General features: G+C 38.0%; 1 protein-coding gene across 3 annotated transcripts in view; it reads right to left on the reverse strand.

The window, feature by feature from the left end:
* Window positions 1-916: 916 nt before the first annotated feature.
* Window positions 917-23,632, reverse strand: part of LOC128654292 (prostaglandin E synthase 3) — a 32,656-nt gene continuing 9,940 nt past the window's right edge. Inside the window, exons 4-9 of one of the 3 annotated variants that reach the window (XM_053708148.1) lie at window positions 22,260-22,358; window positions 21,637-21,726; window positions 21,227-21,289; window positions 14,618-14,680; window positions 4,778-4,802; window positions 917-4,254 (exon numbers count right to left, since the gene is read on the reverse strand). In XM_053708148.1, coding sequence (XP_053564123.1) covers window positions 14,654-14,680; window positions 21,227-21,289; window positions 21,637-21,726; window positions 22,260-22,358 — 279 coding nt within the window. In that variant the 3' untranslated portion in view covers window positions 917-4,254; window positions 4,778-4,802; window positions 14,618-14,653. Of the gene's footprint in view, window positions 4,255-4,777; window positions 4,803-14,617; window positions 14,681-21,074; window positions 21,290-21,636; window positions 21,727-22,259; window positions 22,359-23,632 lie in introns of those variants that run through there. The other 2 variants (XM_053708149.1, XM_053708147.1) reach the window with 2 other exon arrangements.

The following is a 23,632-nucleotide window of genomic DNA, read 5'->3' on the forward strand; positions in this document are numbered from 1 at the left end:
AAAAACCCAAAAAACTATACCCCAGGTAAGAAATAAATTTTCCAGAAAAAATACATTTCCCAGATATGAAACTGACAGTCTGCAAAAGGAAATATGCTGAAACCTGAATCACGGCAAATATAAGTACATTACATATATTTAAAACTTTATATAAATACATAAAGTGCCAAACCATAGCTGAGAGTGTCTTAAGTAGTAAAAACATACTTACCTGAAGACACCCATCCACATAAAGCAGATAGCCAAACCAGTACTGAAACGGTTATCAGTAGAGGTAATGGAATATGAGAGTATATCAATCTGAAAAAATGGAGGTAGGAGATGAATCTACGACCGATAACAGAGAAACTATTAAATAGATCCCCTTGAGGAAAACCATTGCATTCAAAGGTAATACTTCCTTCACATCCCTCTGACATTCACTGTACTCAGAGGAAACTGGCTTCAAAAAAGCTGAGAAGCGCACATCAACGTCGAAATCTTAGCACAAACTTACTTCACCACCTCCATAGGAGGCAAAGTTTGTAAAACTGAATTGTGGGTGTGGTGAGGGGTGTATTTATAGGCATTTTGAGGTTTGGGAAACTTTGCCCCTCCTGGTAGGATTGTATATCCCATACGTCACTAGATCATGGACTCTTGCCAATTACATGAAATACATACTTGAATAGGCTAGGCCTAAAAATGACCTGTGACAAAGTAAAGAAGCAAGTTAGCACAAGCAAGTCTTCAGTGTAAACAGTCTGCAAAGACATTTTAATGCAACTAATTTGTAGCAAACTGCGTCCATATTATGTTATATTCCATAAATAAGGTTGATTTCATGTATGCGCATTTACAGTTTGCTGTGGATGTTAGTTCCGCTTCTTTACAACATATACAAACTCTGGACCAACAAAATAGAAAGAATATTAAATGCAATTCATCTTAGCAGTTTATTAAAAAATAATGCAGACAATTGAGAAAAAAAACACCACTGAACACAACTAAGCTTCTTCACCTCATTATAGAAATAAATCAAAAACAAACTGAATAGTGTATTAACATTGTTAATCTCTCTTTAATATATATTGTGACAGTGCAAATACAATTTGGTCTAAATGTACAAACTGATGAGAACAATATACAGCTGGCTATTTTCTTCCAAAGCCAGAGACAAAAGTGTTAAATTAGATCAATTATACTGGCTAAACATGGCTGGGAGGGTGGCAATTTCTTCATCACCACTCAGTGTCCACATGACCCTAATTATCAACTAACCCTATTAAAAGCCCTTGTGAAACATGATACAAGTTGATGTCACATAAGGTTATTCTGAAACTCAGGCACTTAAAGGGATAGTCATGTCCAAAAAAAAACCCTCATGATTTAAATAGGGAATGTAATTTTTAACAACTTTCCAATTTACTTTTATCACCAATTTGCTTTGTTCTCTTGGTATTCTTAGTTGAAAGCTAAACCAAGGAGTTTCATATGCCAATTTCTTGGACCTTGAAGACTGCCTGTAATATGAATGCATTTTGACAACTAGAGGGCATTAGTTCATGTGTTTCATATAGACAACATTGAGCTTGTGAAGTTACCCTGGAGTGAGCACCGATTGGCTAAAATGCAAGTGTCAAATGAACTGAAATAAGGGGGCAGTTTGCAGAGGCTTAGATACAAGGTAATCAGAGGTAAAAAGTATTTCTTTAACAGTGTTGGTTATGCAAAACTGGGGAATGGGTAATAAAGGGACTAGCTTTCTTTTTAAAGAACAAAAATGTGTTAACTGTCCCTTTAAGAAATTTCAGCATAACGTCATTCTAGTATCCAAGATTTTAGAAACTAGTGCATTTAGCTGTAAAATAAAAGCCTTGCAAGTATTTTGCATGGTTAGATCACATTTCTTCACTTCAGGGCTAGATGTGGGAGAATTAATTAATTTAGTGCAACAACTTTATATCCGGGGTGGGCATGAAAACATCTCTTGATTTTGCTTTTTAAGGGAGATTGTACTATGCATTTATAGAAATCATAAAAAAGGGACAGTCTAGACCAACACTTATTCTTTATTACCAATTGTAACATACCAGACAAGCTTCTTCCAGTGGGTTTTACATCTATAAATCTTGTAAACTTAATCATTGTTAGCAGCTGAAAATGGGCACCAAGCTCCGCCCACAGCTTTCTTGTCCAGTTAGCTGTTTTCTTGTGCACATTTAATATTTTTGTGTTAGCTATTTGAAAATTGCACATGCACAAAATCAGAATGTGCGAGTAGGAAAACGTATATAAAAGTTGAGCGTGATTGGAGAAACTTAACATACCAACATATACATGCAACAGGTGGGCAGAGCTTGGCACCATTTTCGGCTCCTAATAAACTATGAATACTTAAAATGTAATTTACTTCTTAATATTGCAAGATGCTTCTCTGGTATATAACAATGAGTAATCAAAATGATGTATTGTCCCTTTAAGCAATGTATTATACAACCATTTGAAACTTGTTTTGTAAGTAAATACGTGCAGGATTTTCAAAATTAAAAGCGGTTCAGGACATACATCTCTTAAATATATATGTTTCAAAGGTTTATCTTGCTGTGGCCAATCAAATCAGGTTGAAACTGAATTATGCACGGCTTTAAAAAAAACAAAAAGGAGGTTTTAAGTTCCCTTAAAACATATTTATTCAGCAACGCTGAACTCTTTGAGAAGGGCTTCAAAAGACTTGACATAGGTGAACCTCATCCAGGAATTCAAGAACACCCAATGGAAAATACTTAGCTTTTTAAACTTGTTTTTTGCTGAAATGTGTAAGGCCTTTAAAACATACATAGGAGCATTTTTATTGATAAACTTGATTTATTAAAACCAAACATAAGCTGTGATGTTTCTTTTATGAGTCTGAAGTTTCTATTATATCCTTTGAGTCGCTTAATTATCATGGTATCTCGTGTTCAAGTAACAGCAATGCACTACTGGAAGCCTTTAAAACATACATAGGAGCATTTTTATTGATAAACTTGATTTATAAAAGAAACATCACAGCTTGTTTGGTTTTAATGAGTCTGAAGTTTCTATTATATCCTTTGAGTCGATTAATTATCATGGTATCTCGTGTTCAAGTAACAGCAATGCACTACTGGAAGCTTAACACAATTGGGTGAGCCAATGACAAGAGGTATAAACGTACAACCACCAATCAGCAGCTAGCTCCTAGTAGTAAATTGCTGCTTTTGAGCCTACCTAGGGATGCTTTTCAACAAAGGATACCAATAAAATACAAATAGAAGCAAGTTGGAAAGTTGTTTAAATTGCATGCTTTATCTAAATCATGGAAGTTTGTTTTTGACTTTATTGTGCCTTTAAGGATGCAAGTCCTCAATTGTTAATGTGGTTCATAACGAACAATTTGAAGAGAAAATTACTGGCAAAGTAGCTAATACACACATCTTAAGAGGTTACTCTACAGTACCAAAGACAAACATGTCCACAACCCTTATAAAACCCCTCATTCCTCTGCAAAATGAGATGAAGTAGTGCTCTGTGGGGCATAAAGTAGAGTGGACAGTACATTTTTCATTAGAGGTCCATAGATGTGTGGACATCTAGTAATAATGCAGTGAGGCATGATTTAAAAAACAGGAACAAAGCCCATGAAAACTTTAGTTTTAATAATCGCTGACATCTATGTCTCTGTATAGCCATAAAACTAATACTTTACAACAAAGGACAATGTAAGACTAGATGACATTTTTCAATCAAGCAGATTGATTTTGTATGCTATAGCTTAACTATAGTTTATAAAACCTTTTATAAAAAATAAGCTTTCTTGCATGGTTTATTATATGTATGTCAGTTTTGCCAGTGTCTTTGTGCATGTACTAATACAAGAAACTCCATCTAATGAAGATCTGGGGTAGGAAAACAAAATTTAAAATGTAAACACAATCCATGCTGTTCCATTATAGCCACATATGACATCAACATACAACTGTGTTCCAGAGAAGCTTGCAAATCATGGAAGTTTTTTAGCTGAAGCTCTTTGGGGATAAATGGTAAAAGGATGCCATGTACAGTTTTAAGCTCCAACTCCTGATGAAAGCCATTCCGTGATAACAAAATGAACAAGGCTGACTGGAAGTACTTAGTAACTGTATGTACAACTTGGGTATTGGCAACTTTTGCCAAATATGTTGAAATCTGTTTTCCATCCATCCAACCACCCACCCCTGCCCATGAAGTCTTCTTACTCCAGATCAGGCATTTCTGGAAAGAAAGAATAAAATGTTAGAAAAGGTTGACTTTGTACCATGTTTTGGTCTACAGATATGATGATCTCTGAATGAAGACAACCAGGAGCCCTAATTAAAGCATACAGCACTATCACAGACAACTAGCGGTTTCTAAGGTTGTGACAATGTGATCAGTGGTATTTCAGTACTGTGCTTTTTAGTATCTGCAATATTTTAACTGTTGCAACATTAATGCTAAAAAGCCATATTTTGCTCATCACCTTACCAAATTGTATTATGTTTGTTCCTGAACTACTGAGGAATTTCACTGGAACTGCATATGCATGGTTATATAATGCAACATTTGGATGAGCTCAAATAAATCCATTACATCACTCAGTCTGTGACACATGGCCCACTTCTAGTTCCTTGCTCAATTGTAGTTAGTAAAATAGGTTGTCCAAACCTCTCCCTCACATCTATTTGATGGAGTGCATTCATAAAATATGTTAGATCCACACTTAAAAAAAAAAAAAAAAAAAAAAGCAGTCACTTACTTTCATCATCACTATCTGGCGAGTCCTACAAAACAAACGAAAAAAAAAATATATTTTTGTATGGCATTCTTGTACAGCACAACCAATTTAGAATACTGCAATATTGGGGGGGAAGAATAATATTGACAAAGAAAGTATGGTTACCTTTAAAATGAGAAGGAAAAAAAAAAAAAAAAAAAAAACACGTTCCCAAAACCTCTATGAAAATGTCAAAAAAACAAATCAATTTAAAGTTTGTGGACCCCCTCTTTTGTACTAGGTTATACTAGAGTATGTTTATAAATTGTAGTGCTGTTACTTTAAAAAGTGACACTAAACCCAAATGTTTTCTTTCCTGATTCAGATGATAGAACATGCAATTTTAAGCAACTCATTTACTCCTATTATCAATTTTTATCTGTTTGCTTGCTAAACTATTTGAAAATCAGGCATGTAAAGCAAAGGAGCCGGCCCATCTTTGGTTCAGCACCCTGGATAGCGCTTGCTTATTGGTGGCTACATTTAGCCACCAATAAGCACACGTAACCCAAGTGCTGAACAAAAAATGGCCCGGCTCCTAATGTTTACATTTCTGCTTTTTAAATGAGGATAGCAAGAGAATGAAGAAAATTTAATAGGAGTAAATTAGAAAGTGGCTTAAAATTACATGTTCTATCTAAATCATGAAAGAAAACAATTTGGGTTTAGTATCCCTTTAAAAGGTAGGTTATAAGAGTTAAAGGGACATACATTATGACTAAATGTTGAATCAGACGCAGCACACCTTGCAAGGGAGTGTGCATCAGCCAGTCATGTTCCCCCACCCGTTTGAGGAAGTTGACTATAAAAATCTGGATTTCTGTGAAATCAAATATCACTGTAAAGCAAAGTGATAAATATGGCTTTTTTTTTTTACAGCATCACAATGCACTGTAGAATATCCTGCCACATTAAAGGTACATGAAACCCAAAATTTCTCTCATGATTCAGATAGAGAATACAATTTTAAACAACTTTCTAAATTACTTCTATTATCTAATCTGTTTTATTCTCTTGATATAATTTGTTTAAGGAGCAGCAATGCACTACTAGTTTCTAACTAAACACATAGGTGAGCCAATCACATTCAATATATACAGTGGATATAAAAAGTCTACACACCGCTGTTAAAAGGTCAGGTTTCTGTGATGTAAAAAAAAATTAGACAAATAAATCATTTCATAACTTTTTCCACCTTTAATGTGACCTATAAACTACATAGACTATACTCCATTGAAAAACAAAACTGAAATCTTTAAGGTGGAGGGAAGTTAAAAAAAAAAAAAAAAAAAAAAGAACAAAAACACTGTGGTTGCATAAGTGTGCACACCCTCTTATAACTGGGGATGTAGCTGTGTTCAGAATTAAGCAATCACATTCAAAACCATGTTAAATAGGAGTCAGCATACACCTGCCATCATTTAAAGTGCCTCTGATTAACCCTGAATAAAGTTCAGCTGTTCTAGTAGGTCTTTCCTGACATTTTGTTAGTCGCATCCTACACAAAAGCCATGGTCCGCAGAGAGCTTCCAAAGCATCAGATGGATCTCATTGTTAAAAAAGGTGTCAGGAGAAGGGTACAAAAGAATTTCCAAGGCATTAGATATACCATGGAACACAACAATGACATTACCAAGAACTGAATGTCCCTCTAAAATTGATGAAGACAAGAAAACTGGTCTGGGAGGCTACCAAGAAGCCTAAAGCAACATTAAAGGAGCTGCAGGAATATCTAGCAAGTACATGTGACAATCTCACGTATTCTTCATATGTTTGGGCTTTGGGGTAGACGGCAAGACGGAAGCCTTTTCTTAGGAGGAAAAACATCCAAGCCTGGCTAAATTTAGCAAACACATCTGAAGTATCCCAAAAGCATGTGGGAAAAGGTGTTATGGTCTGATGAAACCAAGGTTGAAATTTTTGGTAATAATTCCAAAAGATATGTTTGGCGCAAAAACAACACTGCATATCACCAAAAGAACACCATACCCACAATGAAGCATGGTGGTGGCAGCATCATGCTTTGGGGCTGTTTTTCTTCAGCTGGAACTGGGGCCTTATTCAAGGTAAAGGGAATTATGAACAGTTCCAAAGACCAGTCAATATTGGCACAAAACCTTCAGGCTTCTGCTAGAAAGCTGAACATGAATAGGAACTTCATCTTTCAGCATGACAACGACCCAAAGCATACATCCAAATCAAGGAATGGCTTAACCAGAAGATTAAAGTTTTGGAATGGCCCAGCCAGAGCTCAGACCTGAATCCAATCGAAAATCTGTGGGGTGATCTGAAGAGGGCTGTGTACAGGAGATGCCCTCGCAATCTGACAGATTTGGAGTGTTTTTGCAAAGAAGAGTGGGCAAATCTTGCCAAGTCAAGGTGCGCCATGCTGATACTCATACCCAAAAAGACTGAGTGCTGTAATAAAACCAAAAAGGTGCTCCAACAAAGTATTAGTTTAAGGGTGTGCACACTTATGCAACCATATTTTTTTTATTTTTACTTTCCTTCACCTAAAATATTTCAGTTTGTTTTCAATTGAGTTGCATAGTTTATAGGTCACATTAAAGGGACACTCAGGTTTTATTAAATTGTCATGATTCAGATACAGCATGTAATTTTAAACTTTCCAATTTACTTCCATTAAAAAAAAAAAAAAAAGCACTCTTATATTTACACTTTTTTTTGAGTCACCAGCTCCTACTGAGCATGTGCAAGAACTCAGACTATACGTATATGCATTTGTGATTGGCTGATTGCTATCACATGGTACAGGGGGGAGTGGAAATACATAACTTTGAAATGTGTTTGAATTTCAAATGAGTAGTAGATTCTATTCTGAGTAAAAGCTATTGTATTGGCTTATCATCTTGCATTTGTTGATTATGCAAATCTACTGTGTTTACTGCTCCTTTAAAGGAGGAGAAAGTTCTGAAATGATTTATCTTTGTCTCTTTTTTTACATCACAGAAACATGCCATTTTAACAGGGTGTGTAGACTTTTTATATCCACTGTATATGCAGCCACCAAACAGCTAGAACCTAGTTTCTCTGCTGCTCATGAACTTGCCTAGATAAACCATTCAGCAAACAAGAGAAGGAAGCAAATTAAATAGAAGTAAATTGGAAAATTGTTTAAAAAGAAAAATGTATGTTTACCTGATTTTTTTTTTTTTTTTTTTTTATATATAGACATGAGTCCACTGATCATCCTCCTTACTTGTGGCATATTCACCTCCTGGTCAGCAGGAGGCAAATAGCACCACAGCAGAGCTGTTAAATAGCTCCTCCCTTCCCTCCAACTCCAGTCATTCGACCGAAGTTAGGAAGAGAAAGGAAAAGCCAAGTTGCAGGTGTCTGAAGTGTACAAAAATTAACCACCTGTCTTAAAAGAACAGCGCGGGCCGTAGACTCATCGTGTCTAAAAAGAAACAAATTTATCAGGTAAGCATACATTTTCTTTTTAAAGACACGAGTCCACGGATCATCCTTACTTGTGGGATAGAATACCAAAGCTAGAGTACACGGTTGATAAGGGAGGGACAAGACAGGGAACCTAAACTGAAGGCACCACTGCTTGAAGAACCTGTCTCCCTAAAAGCAACCCCAGCCGAGTCAGAAGTATCACATTTGTAATATTTAGAAAAAGTGTGAAGAGAAGACCAAGTTACAGTCTTGCAAATCTGTTCTACAGAAGCTTCATTTTTGAATGCCCATGAGGAAGCAACAGCCCTAGTGGAATGAGCCATAACTCTTTCAGGAGGCTGCTGTCCAGCAGTCTCATATGCAAGACAGATGATACTCTTCAACCAAAAAAAAAAAAAGCCGTAGCTTTCTGACCCTTACGTTTTCCAGAGAAAATTCCAAACAGAGAAGACTGACGAAAGTCAGTCGCTTGTAAGTAAAAAAACTTTAAAGCACGGACTACGTCCAAATTGTGCAGATGACGTTCTGAGAAGGATTAGGACACAAGGAAGGAACAACAATCTCCTGATTAATGTTCCCGTCTGAAACAACCTTAGGAAGGAACCCTAGCTTGGTACGTAAAACTACCTTATCCGAATGGAAAATAATGTAAGACGAATTGTATTAAGCACACAAAATGAAGTGACTAGCGCCAGAAAATCTAATACTACACACTCCAACTAGAATATAGGAATCTCTCACTAAACTTATAAAAAGACACCAATTAAAAACAAATACTAGGGAGCGCTCAAAAAGAGCCAAAGAGTAAATGCAAATCTAAGAAATAGACAATAAAATCAGATATTAAAATGATTATAATTTAGTATTTAAACTTACAGCTGCAGAAGATTAACCGCAAAAGAAATACAACTATAATAAATAGACTAAAAAACAAACAAAAAAAAACCCAGATAATCAGTTCTAAAAATTAAATCTTATATGCAAGAATCATGTGAAATTGAAGGTGCCTGTTTACAGATAAAACATATACAATTGATTTAACAGTAATAATTTAATCAATACAGCTTAAAAAAAAATACATATAAAATGACAAACAAATGTACTTGTAGGTCGATCTAGTACAGAATCAGCAAACAAAAATAACAGATAGTACCATCTGATGTTACCTGCAGATATACATAATATACAAATACAATGTTATTAGAGCGTCAAGTCAGAGACAAAGAATAATATATTGTGCCTCTATAACTAATAGAGAAAAGCAGTCCAGTAGCGTTCTAATTAGGCACAGGTGGAACGCTGACTAGCCGTCTCCTGCAGCATAGAATTTAGAATAGCAGTCTTTAAGCAGCGTCAATAGTAAGCCGGTGTTAGCAGCAAACAGGCCCTCAGCTTAGACTGTTCTAATCAGCAACAAACACAAAGTGGACCAATCGTGCAATGAAATTTCCACAGGTTCCAATTGAGTGATTTCCTCAGGTGGCAAGCAGAAGTGTTCAAAATTATACAAATAAAAGTACCTACAGAATCAGCTAGAAATCCAGTGATAACATAGTAATTACTCATACGGGTTAAGTCGTATACACACAAATCTAAACACCTTAGGATCCACCTGTGGTGGTTAGTTACTGTATCACTTTAATGGGCTATTGCGCCAATATCCGATACATATGAATTTCTTTAGTTAGTGGAGCACCTGTATTCATGTATGTTATCGGATATTGGCGCAATAGCCCGTTAAGGTGATACAGTAACTAACAACCAAAAGTGAATCCTAAGGTGTTTAAGATTCGTGTTTATACGACCTAACCCGTAGGAGTAATTACTGTGTTATCACTGGGCTTCTAGCAGATTCTGTAGGTACTTTTATTTGTATCATTTTGAACACTTCTGCTTGCCACCTGAGATCACTCAATTGGAACCTGTGGAAATTACATAGCACGATCGGTGCACTGTGTGTTTGTTGCCTATTATAACAGTCTAAGCTGAGGGCCTGTTTGCTGCTAAAAGACTCTTGCTACTAACACCGGCTCACTATTGACGCTGCTTAAAGACTGCTATTCTAAATTCTATGCTGCGGGAGACTGCTAGTCAGCGTTCCACCTGTGCCTAATTAGAACGCTACTGGACTGCTTTTCTCTATTAGTTATAGAGGCACAATATATTATTCTGTGTCTCTGACTTGACGCTCTAATAACATTGTATTTGTATATTATGTATATCCGCAGGTATCAGATGGTACTGTTATTTTTATTGTTTGCTGATTCTGTACTAGGTCGACAAGTACATTTGTTTGTCATGTTATATGTATTTAAGCTGTATTGATTAAATTATTACTGTTAAATTATATATATATATATTTTATTTTTTCTATCTGTAAACCGGCACCTTCAATTTCACATGAATCTTGCATAAGATTTAATTTTTATAACGGATTATTTGTTTTTAGTCTATTATAGTTGTATTTCTTACTTTGGCGGTTAATCTTCTGCAGCTGTAAGTTTTAAATACTAAATTATAATCATTTTAATACATCGGATTTATTGTCTGATATTTCTTAGATTTGCAAATACTCTTTGGATCTTTTTGAGCGCTCCCTAGTATTGTTTTGTTTTTAAGATTAATTGTATTGCAACGCCGAAAGTCCAAATACTCTTCGAGCTGAAGAAATAGCAAGAAATAAACTAGCCCCTTGAACTAAATTCAGACTCCATGGAGTAGTAACTGGTTTGAACAAAGGCCTGATCCTAACCAAGGCCTTACAAAAATATTGAACATCTGCCAGACGTTTGTGTAACAAAATAGATAAGGCAGAATTCTGACCCTTAAGGGAACTAGTCGATAAACCCATCTCCAAACCTTCTTGGAGAAGAGACAACATTCTGGGAATCCTAACTCTACGAGTAGCCCTTGGATTCACACCAATAAAGATATTTACGCCATATCTTATGGTAAATCTTTCTAGTTACACGCCGGAATCAAGGTCTCTATGACCGAATCATAATTAAGCGTTCAATCTCCAAGCAGTCAGCTTCAGAGAAACTAGATTTGGGTGAAGGAAGGGCCCTTGAATGAGAAGATCCTTCTTCAATGGAAGTCTCCAGGGTAACAGGGATGACATGTCCACCAGATCGGCATACCAAATTCTTCAAGGCCACGCAGGAGCAATGAGGATCACTGATGCCTCCTCCTGTTTGATTTGAGCAATGACCCGAGGAAGAAGTGCAAACTGGGGAAATAGATATGCTAGGCTGAAGGACCAAGGAACTGCCAGAGCATCCATCAGTTCCGCCTGGGGATCCCTGGACCTCGACCCGTATCTTGGCATTCAGACGAGATGACATGAGATCTAACTCGGGCCGACCCCATTTGAGAATCAGGTTGGAGAATACTTCCGGGTGCAGTTCCCGCTCTCCCGGATGAAAAGTCGGCCTGCTCAGAAAGTCCACCTCCCAGTTGTCCACCCCTGGGATGTGTATTGCTGACAGATGGCAAGAATGGGCCTCCGCCCACCGGATTATCTTGGCTACCTCGGTCATCGCTAAGGAACTCCTCGTTCCAGCCTGATTGATGGAAGCCACTGTCGTTATGTTGTCCTACTGGAATCTGATGAACTGGGCCTAAGCCAACCGAGGACAGGCCAGAAGAGCATTGAAGATCACTTAGTTCAGAATGTTTATAGGAAGAACTGCCCGAGTCCATACTCCGAACCTTTAGGGAGCCCCAGACCGCTCCCCATCCTAAAAGGCTGGCATCTTGTCACAATCACCCAGGAAGGTCTCCGAAAGCAGGTCCCCTGGGATAGATGATCCAGAGACAACCACCATTGAAGAGAGACCCTCGTCTCCTGATCGAGGATTATTCGAGGAGACAAATCTGCATAATCTCCATTCCACTGCCTGAGCATGTTTAACTGCAGAGGTCTGAGGGGAAACCGAGCAAATGGTAGGATGTCCATTGCCGCCACCATCAGTCCAATTACTTCCATGTACTGAGCCACCGACGGCCGAGAATTGGACTGAAGGGCTTGACAGGTATCTAGAATCTTCGATTTTCTGATCTCTGTCAGAAAAATCCTCAGATATAGAATCGATTAGAGTACCCAAGAAGGTCACCCTTGTCTTCGGGATTAAGGAACTCTTTTCCAGATTTGCCTTCTACCCATGAGATCTCAGGAAGGATAGCACGTCGTCGGTATGGAACCTTGCTTGTTGACAAGATGGTGCCTGGATTAGAATATCGTCCAGATAAGGAGCCACTGCAATGCCCCACGGTCTTAGAACCGCCAGCAGAGACTCCAGAACCTTTGTGAAAATTCTGGGTGCCGTGGCCAGACCGAAAGGAAGAGCCACGAAGTGGAAGTGTTTGTCCAGAAAAGCAAATCTTAGGAACATGAAGGTAAGCATCCTTTAAATCCACTGTAGTCATAAATTGACCCTCCTGAATCAATGGAAGAATTGTACTAATAGTTTCCATCTTGAATGATGGAACTGAGAAACTTGTTTAGACCCTTTAGGTCTAGAATAGGTCTGAAAGTTCCCTCTTTTTTGGCAACTACAAACAGATAACGGGAAAAATTACTCCCAGGGAGGAGAGGTCTTACACAATGTAAGAACGCCTCTTTTTAATCTGGTCTGCAGATAATCTTGAAAGAAGAAATCTTCCTCGGGGGGGGGGGGGGGAATTTTTGAACTCCAGTTTGTATCCCTGAAACACTATTTCTATAGCCCAGGGATCCTGAACGTCCCGCACCCAAGCCTGACTGAAAGAAAGTCTGCCCCCTACCAGATCCAGATCAGCAGCAGGCTTCTTGGATTGCTTACCCTTGTTCCAAGACTGGTTGGGTCTCCAAGTAGGCTTGGATTGTGAATAGTTTCCTTCCTGCTTAGAAGAGGAAGAGAATGAATTTCCCTTGAAATTTCGAAAGGAACGAAAACTATTTTGTCCTTTTTGTTTACATCTCTTATCTTGAGGAAGGCGATGACCCTTACCCTCCTGTAATATCCGAGATAATTTCCTTCAGGCCAGGCCTAAACAAGGTCTTCCCCTTGTAAGGAATTGCTAGAAGCTTAGACTTAGATGATATGTCCGCAGACCAAGGTTTTTATTTAGTAATTTGCAGAGAGGCATCCATAATAAAAGCATTGGCTAATTTCAGAACTTTAATCCTATCTTGGATCTCCTCTAAAGAAGTCTCAGTCTTAAGAGATTTAGACAGAGCATCAAACCAATAAGCTGCCGCACTGGTGACAGTAGCAATGCACGCAGCCGGCTGCAACAGCAGACCTTGGTGAATATAAATCTTTTTAAGTAGACCCTCCAACTTCTTGTCCATGGGGTCTTTAAAAGCACAACTATCCTCAATAGGAATAGTAGTTCGTTTGGCCAAAGTGGAAATAGTCCCTTCCACCTTAGGAACCGATTGCCAAGCTTCCCTGACAGCGTCAGCTATAGGAAACATCTTTTTGAAAATAGGAGAGAAGGGAATACCCGATTTTGATCATGAAAAATTCTCTCTATAGCTTAAAGCCCTCTCAACACATGAGGGACAAAAAGGAACTGGTGGTTCCACATTGGCATCCAAACACATGGCGCAAGTAATATTTTGCACAGCTTCTAAATCCATTTTAGAGAACAGAAAATATTGTAAATTTTTTTAATAAAAAAAATTGTTACTGGCCCTTTAAATTAAAAAAAAAACTTTTACTGCAGAGTTGTAAAATGGAAGCCAAATTGTAAACAGAGTACTTAAACTTGAATGATTAACAGGATACTGTGCCTTTAAATGACAACTATTTTCCTGTTTAAAATAAAAATGTATCACATTTAGCTAAATAAAACGTTTTTAAATCACATCAGACACCTTTACGCCTCAGCAGCTTTGCCGAGGTGCCTACCTGCCGACTGGTCTCACTGCAATTCCCAGCGGTGCAGAAGGAAGAGACTCAGTAGCGCTAACAACTGCTTGCTTATTTATGAAAAACCATAAGGTTCTAGAGCAAGAAAAGACGTCACTGTCCTGCAAGTCTGATAGCCGATTAGCCCCACAGCTAAACCGGAACGTCTCCGGATGCCCGGCTATATGAAACTGCGCAGTGGAAGTATGAAGCGCGCAAAATGCTGGCTCCACCCCTCGTGGGCGTTAACTACACAGCCCGACCGGCTTAGCATGCAATAAAAAATATAACGATAGTGACAAAAAGCAAACTATTCACCAGCTTTACTCGCTGCCCCAGTGCCTGTACATTAAGCAGTCATAAAAGAGCACCCGCCATACATAGAGAGCCAGAAGTCCCATGTCAAAGGCTCTATTTGCCTTATAAATTAAAGGTATATTTGAAGTACCCACTTTCCTCTGAGTTTTAGTATTCCCCAGAATAAAAAGTCTGCACTTACCTTAATGCTGTCTGACAGCAGGACAGTGCAACAGGTTTAAGAGGTCCTCTCCCTCCTATAGCCCTGTGGAAAATGATAAGGCCTGAGTTAGAACTTGCTTAGGCCATCAGGATAAGGGCAGCAGAAAGGTATGGGAGGCACAGTGAGAATTATGTCCCACCAGTTCCTATTGCTCTAAAGCCACCAAAAGCTCTACTGAAGAGACTGATATGGACTACGGCTACACCCTAGAACAAAGAAGCACAATCTTGCACTACTTTAAAAATAATAAACTCTTGATTGAAGAATCTATACTAACACCTCACTTTACCTCTTCCTATCACTAACGTAGGCAAAGAGAATGATGTGGGAGGGAAGGGAGGAACTATTTAACAACTCTGCTGTGGTGCTCTTTGCCTCCTCCTGCTGACCAGGAGGTGAATATCCCACAAGGATGATGATCCATGGACTCGTGTCTTTAAAAAGAAATTGTATTCTCCATCTGAATCATGAAAGAATTTTTGGGTTTCATGTCCCTTTAAATTTATAGGATGATGTAATAATGCATATATCCACTAGATAGTGCCATTACTTTAACTGTACAGCAATGTCAGTTTTTTGTAGGCAAGTTTTTAAAGGGATAGTAAAGTCAAAATTAAAATGGTATCATTCAAACCCAGCATGTAATTTTGAGACAAATCGCTTCTATCTTCAAATTTACTTTATTCTCCAAGTATCCTTCCTTTAAAAAACATAATTTATGTAAGAACTTACCTGATAAATTCATTTCTTTCATATTAGCAAGAGTCCATGAGCTAGTGACGTATGGGATATACATTCCTACCAGGAGGGGCAAAGTTTCCCAAACCTCAAAATGCCTATAAATACACCCCTCACCACACCCACAATTCAGTTTAACGAATAGCCAAGAAGTGGGGTGATAAAAAAGTGTGAAAGCATATAAAATAAGGAATTGGAATAATTGTGCTTTATACAAAATCATAACCACCACAAAAAAAGGGTGGGCCTCATGGACTCTTGCTAATATGAAAGAAATGAATTTATCAGGTAAGTTCTTACATAAATTATGTTTTCTTTCATGTAATTAGCAAGAGTCCATGAGCTAGTGACGTATGGGATAATGATTACCCAAGATGTGGATCTTTCCACACAAGAGTCACTAGAGAGGGAGGGATAAAATAAAGACAGCCAATTCCTGCTGAAAATAATCCACACCCAAAATAAAGTTTAATGAAAAACATAAGCAGAAGATTCAAACTGAAACCGCTGCCTGAAGTACTTTTCTACCAAAAACTGCTTCAGAAGAAGAAAATACATCAAAATGGTAGAATTTAGTAAAAGTATGCAAAGAGGACCAAGTTGCTGCTTTGCAAATCTGATCAACCGAAGCTTCATTCCTAAACGCCCAGGAAGTAGAAACTGACCTAGTAGAATGAGCTGTAATTCTCTGAGGCGGAGTTTTACCCGACTCAACATAGGCAAGATGAATTAAAGATTTCAACCAAGATGCCAAAGAAATGGCAGAAGCTTTCTGGCCTTTCCTAGAACCGGAAAAGATAACAAATAGACTAGAAGTCTTTCGGAAAGATTTAGTAGCTTCAACATAATATTTCAAAGCTCTAACAACATCCAAAGAATGCAACGATTTCTCCTTAGAATTCTTAGGATTAGGACATAATGAAGGAACCACAATTTCTCTACTAATGTTGTTGGAATTCACAACTTTAGGTAAAAATTCAAAAGAAGTTCGCAACACCGCCTTATCCTGATGAAAAATCAGAAAAGGAGACTCACAAGAAAGAGCAGACAATTCAGAGACTCTTCTGGCAGAAGAGATGGCCAAAAGGAACAAAACTTTCCAAGAAAGTAATTTAATGTCCAATGAATGCATAGGTTCAAACGGAGGAGCTTGAAGAGCCCCCAGAACCAAATTCAAACTCCAAGGAGGAGAAATTGATGACAGGTTTTATACGAACCAAAGCTTGTACAAAACAATGAATATCAGGAAGAATAGCAATCTTTCTGTGAAAAAGAACAGAAAGAGCAGAGATTTGTCCTTTCAAGGAACTTGCGGACAAACCTTTATCTAAACCATCCTGAAGAAACTGTAAAATTCTCGGTATTCTAAAAGAATGCCAAGAAAAATGATGAGAAATACACCAAGAAATATAAGTCTTCTAGACTCTATAATATATTTCTCTAGATACAGATTTACGAGCCTGTAACATAGTATAAATCACAGAGTCAGAAACCTCTTTGACCAAGAATCAAGCGTTCAATCTCCATACCTTTAAATTTAAGGATTTCAGATCCTGATGGAAAAAAGGACCTTGTGACAGAAGGTCTGGTCGTAGCGGAAGAGTCCACGGAAGGCAAGAGGCCATCCGGACAAGATCCGCATACCAAAACCTGTGAGGCCATGCCGGAGCTACCAGCAGAACAAACTAGCATTCCTTCAGAATCTTGGAGATTACTCTTGGAAGAAGAACTAGAGGCGGAAAGATATAGGCAGGATGATACTTCCAAGGAAGTGATAATGCATCCACTGCTTCCGCCTGAGGATCCCGGGATCTGGACAGATACCTGGGAAGTTTCTTGTTTAGATGGGACGCCATCAAATCTATTTCTGGAAGTTCCCACATTTGAACAATCTGAAGAAATACCTCTGGGTGAAGAGACCATTCGCCCGGATGCAACGTTTGGCGACTGAGATAATCCGCTTCCCAATTGTCTACACCTGGGATATGAACCGCAGAGATTAGACAGGAGCTGGATTCCGCCCAAACCAAAATTCGAGATACTTCTTTCATAGCCAGAGGACTGCGAGTCCCTCCTTGATGATTGATGTATGCCACAGTTGTGACATTGTCTGAAAACAAATGAACGATTCTCTCTTCAGAAGAGGCCAAAACTGAAGAGCTCTGAAAATTGCACGGAGTTCCAAAATATTGATCGGTAATCTCACCTCCTGAGATTCCCAAACTCCTTGTGCCGTCAGAGATCCCCACACAGCTCCCCAACCTGTGAGACTTGCATCTGTTGAAATTACAGTCCAGGTCGGAAGCACAAAAGAAGCCCCCTGAATTAAACGATGGTGATCTGTCCACCACGTTAGAGAGTGTCGAACAATCGGTTTTAAAGATATTAATTGAGATATCTTTGTGTAATCCTTGCACCATTGATTCAGCATACAAAGCTGAAGAGGTCGCATGTGAAAACTAGCAAAGGGGATCGCGTCCGATGCAGCAGTCATAAGACCTAGAATTTCCATGCATAAAGCTACCGAAGGGAATGATTGTGACTGAAGGTTTCGACAAGCTGCAATCAGTTTTAGACGTCTCTTGTCTGTTAAAGACAGAGTCATGGACACTGAATCTATCTGGAAACCCAGAAAGGTTACCCTTGTCTGAGGAATCAATGAACTTTTTGGTAAATTGATCCTCCAACCATGATCTTGAAGAAACAACACAAGTCGATTCGTATGAAATTCTGCTAAATGTAAAGACTGAGCAAGTACCAAGATATCGTCCAAATAAGGAAATACCACAATACCCTGTTCTCTGATTACAGACAGAAGGGCACCGAGAACCTTTGTAAAAATTCTTGGAGCTGTAGCTAGGCCAAACGGCAGAGCCACAAACTGGTAATGCTTGTCCAGAAAAGAGAATCTCAGGAACTGATAATGATCTGGATGAATCGGAATATGCAGATATGCATCCTGTAAATCTATTGTGGACATATAATTCCCTTGCTGAACAAAAGGCAAGATAGTCCTTACAGTTACCATCTTGAACGTTGGTATCCTTACATAACGATTCAATATTTTTAGATCCAGAACTGGTCTGAAGGAATTCTCCTTCTTTGGTACAATGAAGAGATTTGAATAAAACCCCATCCCCTGTTCCTGAACTGGAACTGGCATAATTACTCCAGTCAACTCTAGATCTGAAACACAATTCAGAAATGCTTGAGCTTTTACTGGATTTACTGGGACACGGGAAAGAAAAAATCTCTTTGCAGGAGGTCTCATCTTGAAACCAATTCTGTACCCTTCTGAAACAATGTTCTGAATCCAAAGATTGTGAACAGAATTGATCCAAATTTCTTTGAAAAAACGTAACCTGCCCCCTACCAGCTGAGCTGGAATGAGGGCCGCACCTTCATGTGGACTTAGAAGCAGGCTTTGCCTTTCTGGCTGGCTTGGATTTATTCCAGATTGGAGATGGTTTCCAAACTGAAACTGCTCCTGAGGATGAAGGATCAGACTTTTGTTCTTTGTTGAAACGAAAACGATTAGCCCTGTTTTTACCTTTAGATTTTTTATCCTGTGGTAAAAAAGTTCCTTTCCCACCAGTAACAGTTGAAATAATAGAATCCAACTGAGAACCAAATAATTTGTTACCCTGGAAAGAAATGGAAAGTAGAGTTGATTTAGAAGCCATATCAGCATTCCAAGTCTTAAGCCATAAAGCTCTTCTAGCTAAAATAGCTAGAGACATAAACCTGACATCAACTCTGATAATATCAAAGATGGCATCACAGATAAAATTATTAGCATGCTGAAGAAGAATAATAATATCATGAGAATCATGATGTGTTACTTGTTGCGCTAAAGTTTCCAACCAAAAAGTTGAAGCTGCAGCAACATCAGCCAAAGACATAGCAGGTCTAAGAAGATTACCTGAACACAGATAAGCTTTTCTTAGAAAGGATTCAATTTTTCTATCTAAAGGATCCTTAAACGAAGTACCATCTGACGTAGGAATAGTAGTACGTTTAGCAAGGGTAGAAATAGCCCCATCAACTTTAGGGATTTTGTCCCAAAATTCTAATCTGTCAGACGGCACAGGATATAATTGCTTAAAACGTTTAGAAGGAGTAAATGAATTACCCAATTTATCCCATTCTTTGGAAATTACTGCAGAAATAGCATTAGGAACAGGAAAAACTTCTGGAATAACCACAGGAGATTTAAATACCTTATCCAAACGTTTAGAATTAGTATCAAGAGGACCAGAATCCTCTATTTCTAAAGCAATTAGAACTTCTTTAAGTAAAGAACGAATAAATTCCATTTTAAATAAATATGAAGATTTATCAGCATCAATCTCCGAGACAGAATCCTCTGAACCAGAAGAGTCATCAGAATCAGAATGATGATGTTCATTTAAAAATTCATCTGTAGGGAGAGAAGTTTTAAAAGATTTTTTACGTTTACTAGAAGGAGAAATAACAGACATAGCCTTCTTTATGGATTCAGAAACAAAATCTCTTATGTTATCAGGAACATTCTGCACCTTAGATGTTGAAGGAACTGCAACAGGCAATGGTACTTTACTAAAGGAAATATTATCTGCATTAACAAGTTTGTCATGACAATCAATACAAACAGCTGGAGGAATAGCTACCAAAAGATTACAGCAGATACACTTAGCTATGGTAGATCCAGCACTAGACAGCGATTTTCCTGTAGTATCTTCTGACTCAGATGCAACGTGAGACATCTTGCAATATGTAAGAGAAAAAACAACATATAAAGCAAAATTGATCAAATTCCTTAAATGACAGTTTCAGGAATGGGAAAAAATGCCAAAGAACAAGCTTCTAGCAACCAGAAGCAATGAAAAATGAGACTTAAATAATGTGGAGACAAAAGAGACGCCCATATTTTTTAGCGCCAAATAAGACGCCCACATTATTTGGCGCCAAAAATGACGCCACATCCGGAACGCCGACATTTTTGGCGCAAAATAACGTCAAAAAATGACGCAACTTCCGGCGACACGTATGACGCCGGAAACTGAAAAGAATTTTTGCGCCAAAAAAGACGCAATAAAATAAAGCATTTTCAGCCCCCGCGAGCCTAACAGCCCACAGGGAAAAAGAGTCAAATTTTTGAAGGTAAGAAAAAAATGATTAAATCAAATGCATTATCCCAAATATGAAACTGACTGTCTGAGAAATAAGGAAAGTTGAACATTCTGAGTCAAGGCAAATAAATGTTTGAATACATATATTTAGAACTTTATAAACAAAGTGCCCAACCATAGCTTAGAGTGTCACAGAAAATAAGATTTACTTACCCCAGGACACTCATCTACATGTTTGTAGAAAGCCAAACCAGTACTGAAACGAGAATCAGCAGAGGTAATGGTATATATAAGAGTATATCGTCGATCTGAAAAGGGAGGTAAGAGATTAATCTCTACGACCGATAACAGAGAACCTATGAAATAGACCCCGTAGGAGGAGATCACTGCATTCAAATAGGCAATACTCTCCTCACATCCCTCTGACATTCACTGCACGCTGAGAGGAAAACCGGGCTCCAACTTGCTGCGGAGCGCATATCAACGTAGAATCTAGCACAAACTTACTTCACCACCTCCATCGGAGGCAAAGTTTGTAAAACTGAATTGTGGGTGTGGTGAGGGGTGTATTTATAGGCATTTTGAGGTTTGGGAAACTTTGCCCCTCCTGGTAGGAATGTATATCCCATACGTCACTAGCTCATGGACTCTTGCTAATTACATGAAAGAAAGGATATGTACATATGCTGAAGTATTTCATATTACATATCAAACACTGTAGATAATGACCTTTACTTACATCATCTGCACCATCAACCTCTGGTAAATCTACATCCTCATCTCCTCCCATGTTGTTCATCATCTATCGAATAAAAAAAATTAAAAAAAATTATACTAATCTTTGTAAGTGTAAAACTATATATATTTATATTGAGACGCATATATACTGGCCTGTGAGGTGGCACAATTTATTGTACCATTTCTAAGTGCTAAACCAAATGTATTGTGCCACCACAGATAGCAGTGAGTGATGCCTCCCCTTTCATTCTTACTTTTGGGATTTCAGAAGATTTACATTTATTAAAGCATTGGCACCAAGGTGGTTGTTTTCAAGACATCCTTACCATTTGCAGAATACACACATACATATAGAATAAGGTGCTAACAATAAATAAAAAAAAAAAAAAAAAAAAAAAAAAAAAAATTTACCTCTGAAAAGCGATCAAAATTTGACATGTCTTCCTCTGAGTCATCTTCCCAATCTTTCCAGTTGTTAAAATCCACACTAAGCCAGTTGAGCTGAAAAATAAAAAAAATACATCTTAAAGGGACATGAAACCCAAATTTTTTCTTTCATGATTTAGAAAGAGCATACAATTATAAACTTTCTAATTTACTTCTATTATCTATTTTGCTTCATTCTCTTGATATTATTTGCTGAAAAGCATATCTAAATATGCTTAGTAGCTGCTGATTGGTAGCTGCCTCCTGTGATTGGTTCACCATGTGCATCGCTATTTCTTCATTAAAGTATATCTAAAGAATGAAGCAAATTAGGTAATAGAAGTAAATTGGAATGTTGTTTAAAATTATATTCTCTATCTTAATCATGAAAGAAAATGTTTGGGTATAGTGTCCCTTTAAGACTGAGGAGTTTGTGAGTAAATGCAAGATTAAACAATAGTAACTCCTTTACGAAAGAAGGTGACTGAAAAGCAATTATATTTAAGTTTCCACTTTATAGCCCATTTCAAAGGTGAAAAAAAAGCACACAAAAAAGTGCCACCACTCTACAATGACAAATATATGAATTTACTAAATCCATACAATACCTTTGCTTTTTCTTTTGTCAAACGTGGCCATGATTGGCCAGATTCTGCTTTTCGTAAACAACACAGAACAGACCTATCTGTCCTTTTATGTTTGGATTCCTGAAAGGATAAAACAAACAAATTAAAACTTTAATCTATAGATGTAGGTCAAGGTATCAATTGCTGCCTGCTCTACAGTTCAATAAAAAGGAGTAAATGATTACTACTTGAGCACAGGCTTCATTTTCAAGACTGGTCTTTTTGTAGTGAGCTGGATGAACTAAAAACCAGAAACCCATCATCTGGGCCATTTCACTTCTCTCTTGAATGAAGCTCCAATGGTACTGATATAGAGCCATTTCTGGATATTTATGCTGTGGGACCTCAATGTTAATTTAACTTACTGTTTGCTTTTATTATATAGCTTGCTGAGTGTTTCTATAATAGTGGCTGCGGACATCTTGTCTTTATACCTCACCTGTGGGTTAGTGGGGAGCCTCAGGAGAGACATCTGCATAAGTGTCCGGGAAACAGATGTCTTAGCAGCTACCTTACAATTGTATTGATCTTGGGTCACTGATATGAGGCCTCTAATGATAGTGTGTCTGTCCTGTCTGGGGGTTAGAGGGGGCCCCTGACAAGGACAATTACAATTTACTACTGTGCTTATGTGTATCATTATTTCATTATTGTTCAAGACTATCCTTTCATAATCTGTGTTTCTCCTTCTGGACCAGTGGCCAGGGCCTTGAGGGAGTACACATAAAGGAAGTTTAAACCTAGAAGGTGACAACCTAAGATCAATTGATATAAATTCTTCTTATACAGCGAGATGAAGTGCTGTGAGGGGAATTGAATTTCACTAACACAGGTATCCTGTTTTGATGTATTTTCTGTGAGATAACTTACTCCCACAGGATATATGCAAGCTTTAACTACTCAATCTGGTGAGGTTGTGCAACAAGACCCCATAGCATGATAGGTGGGTTTTCAGTCCTGCAGGTGACTAGTTTCATGTAACCCATAGGAGTCTAGGGCCCGTTATATCATATTATACCATAAAGAAAGTTATGGGATTTATATTATGCCCAGATCATGCAACACTTCATTTTATCTATTATATTGTGCAATGTCTAATCGCCTCTATGTTTACTTACATTAGATATTATGTGCTTGCTCACCTCCCTCCCCCCCCCATATACAGAGCCCACTCCAGGGTTCAAATCAGACGAACTATTTTCGCCGCAAACCCTTTGATATCACGGAAGTATAAGCTTCCTCATCGACTAGACCTAACTTGTGTGTTCCTTGAATGGGGAATTATGGTTCCATATAATGCTATTCATCAATGTGCTTAAGGGAAGTTGTATGTCCTTATTTAGACCCTTGGGGAT

This window comes from Bombina bombina, chromosome 3, assembly GCF_027579735.1.
Source record: "Bombina bombina isolate aBomBom1 chromosome 3, aBomBom1.pri, whole genome shotgun sequence".
NCBI classification, from domain to species: Eukaryota; Metazoa; Chordata; class Amphibia; order Anura; family Bombinatoridae; genus Bombina; species Bombina bombina.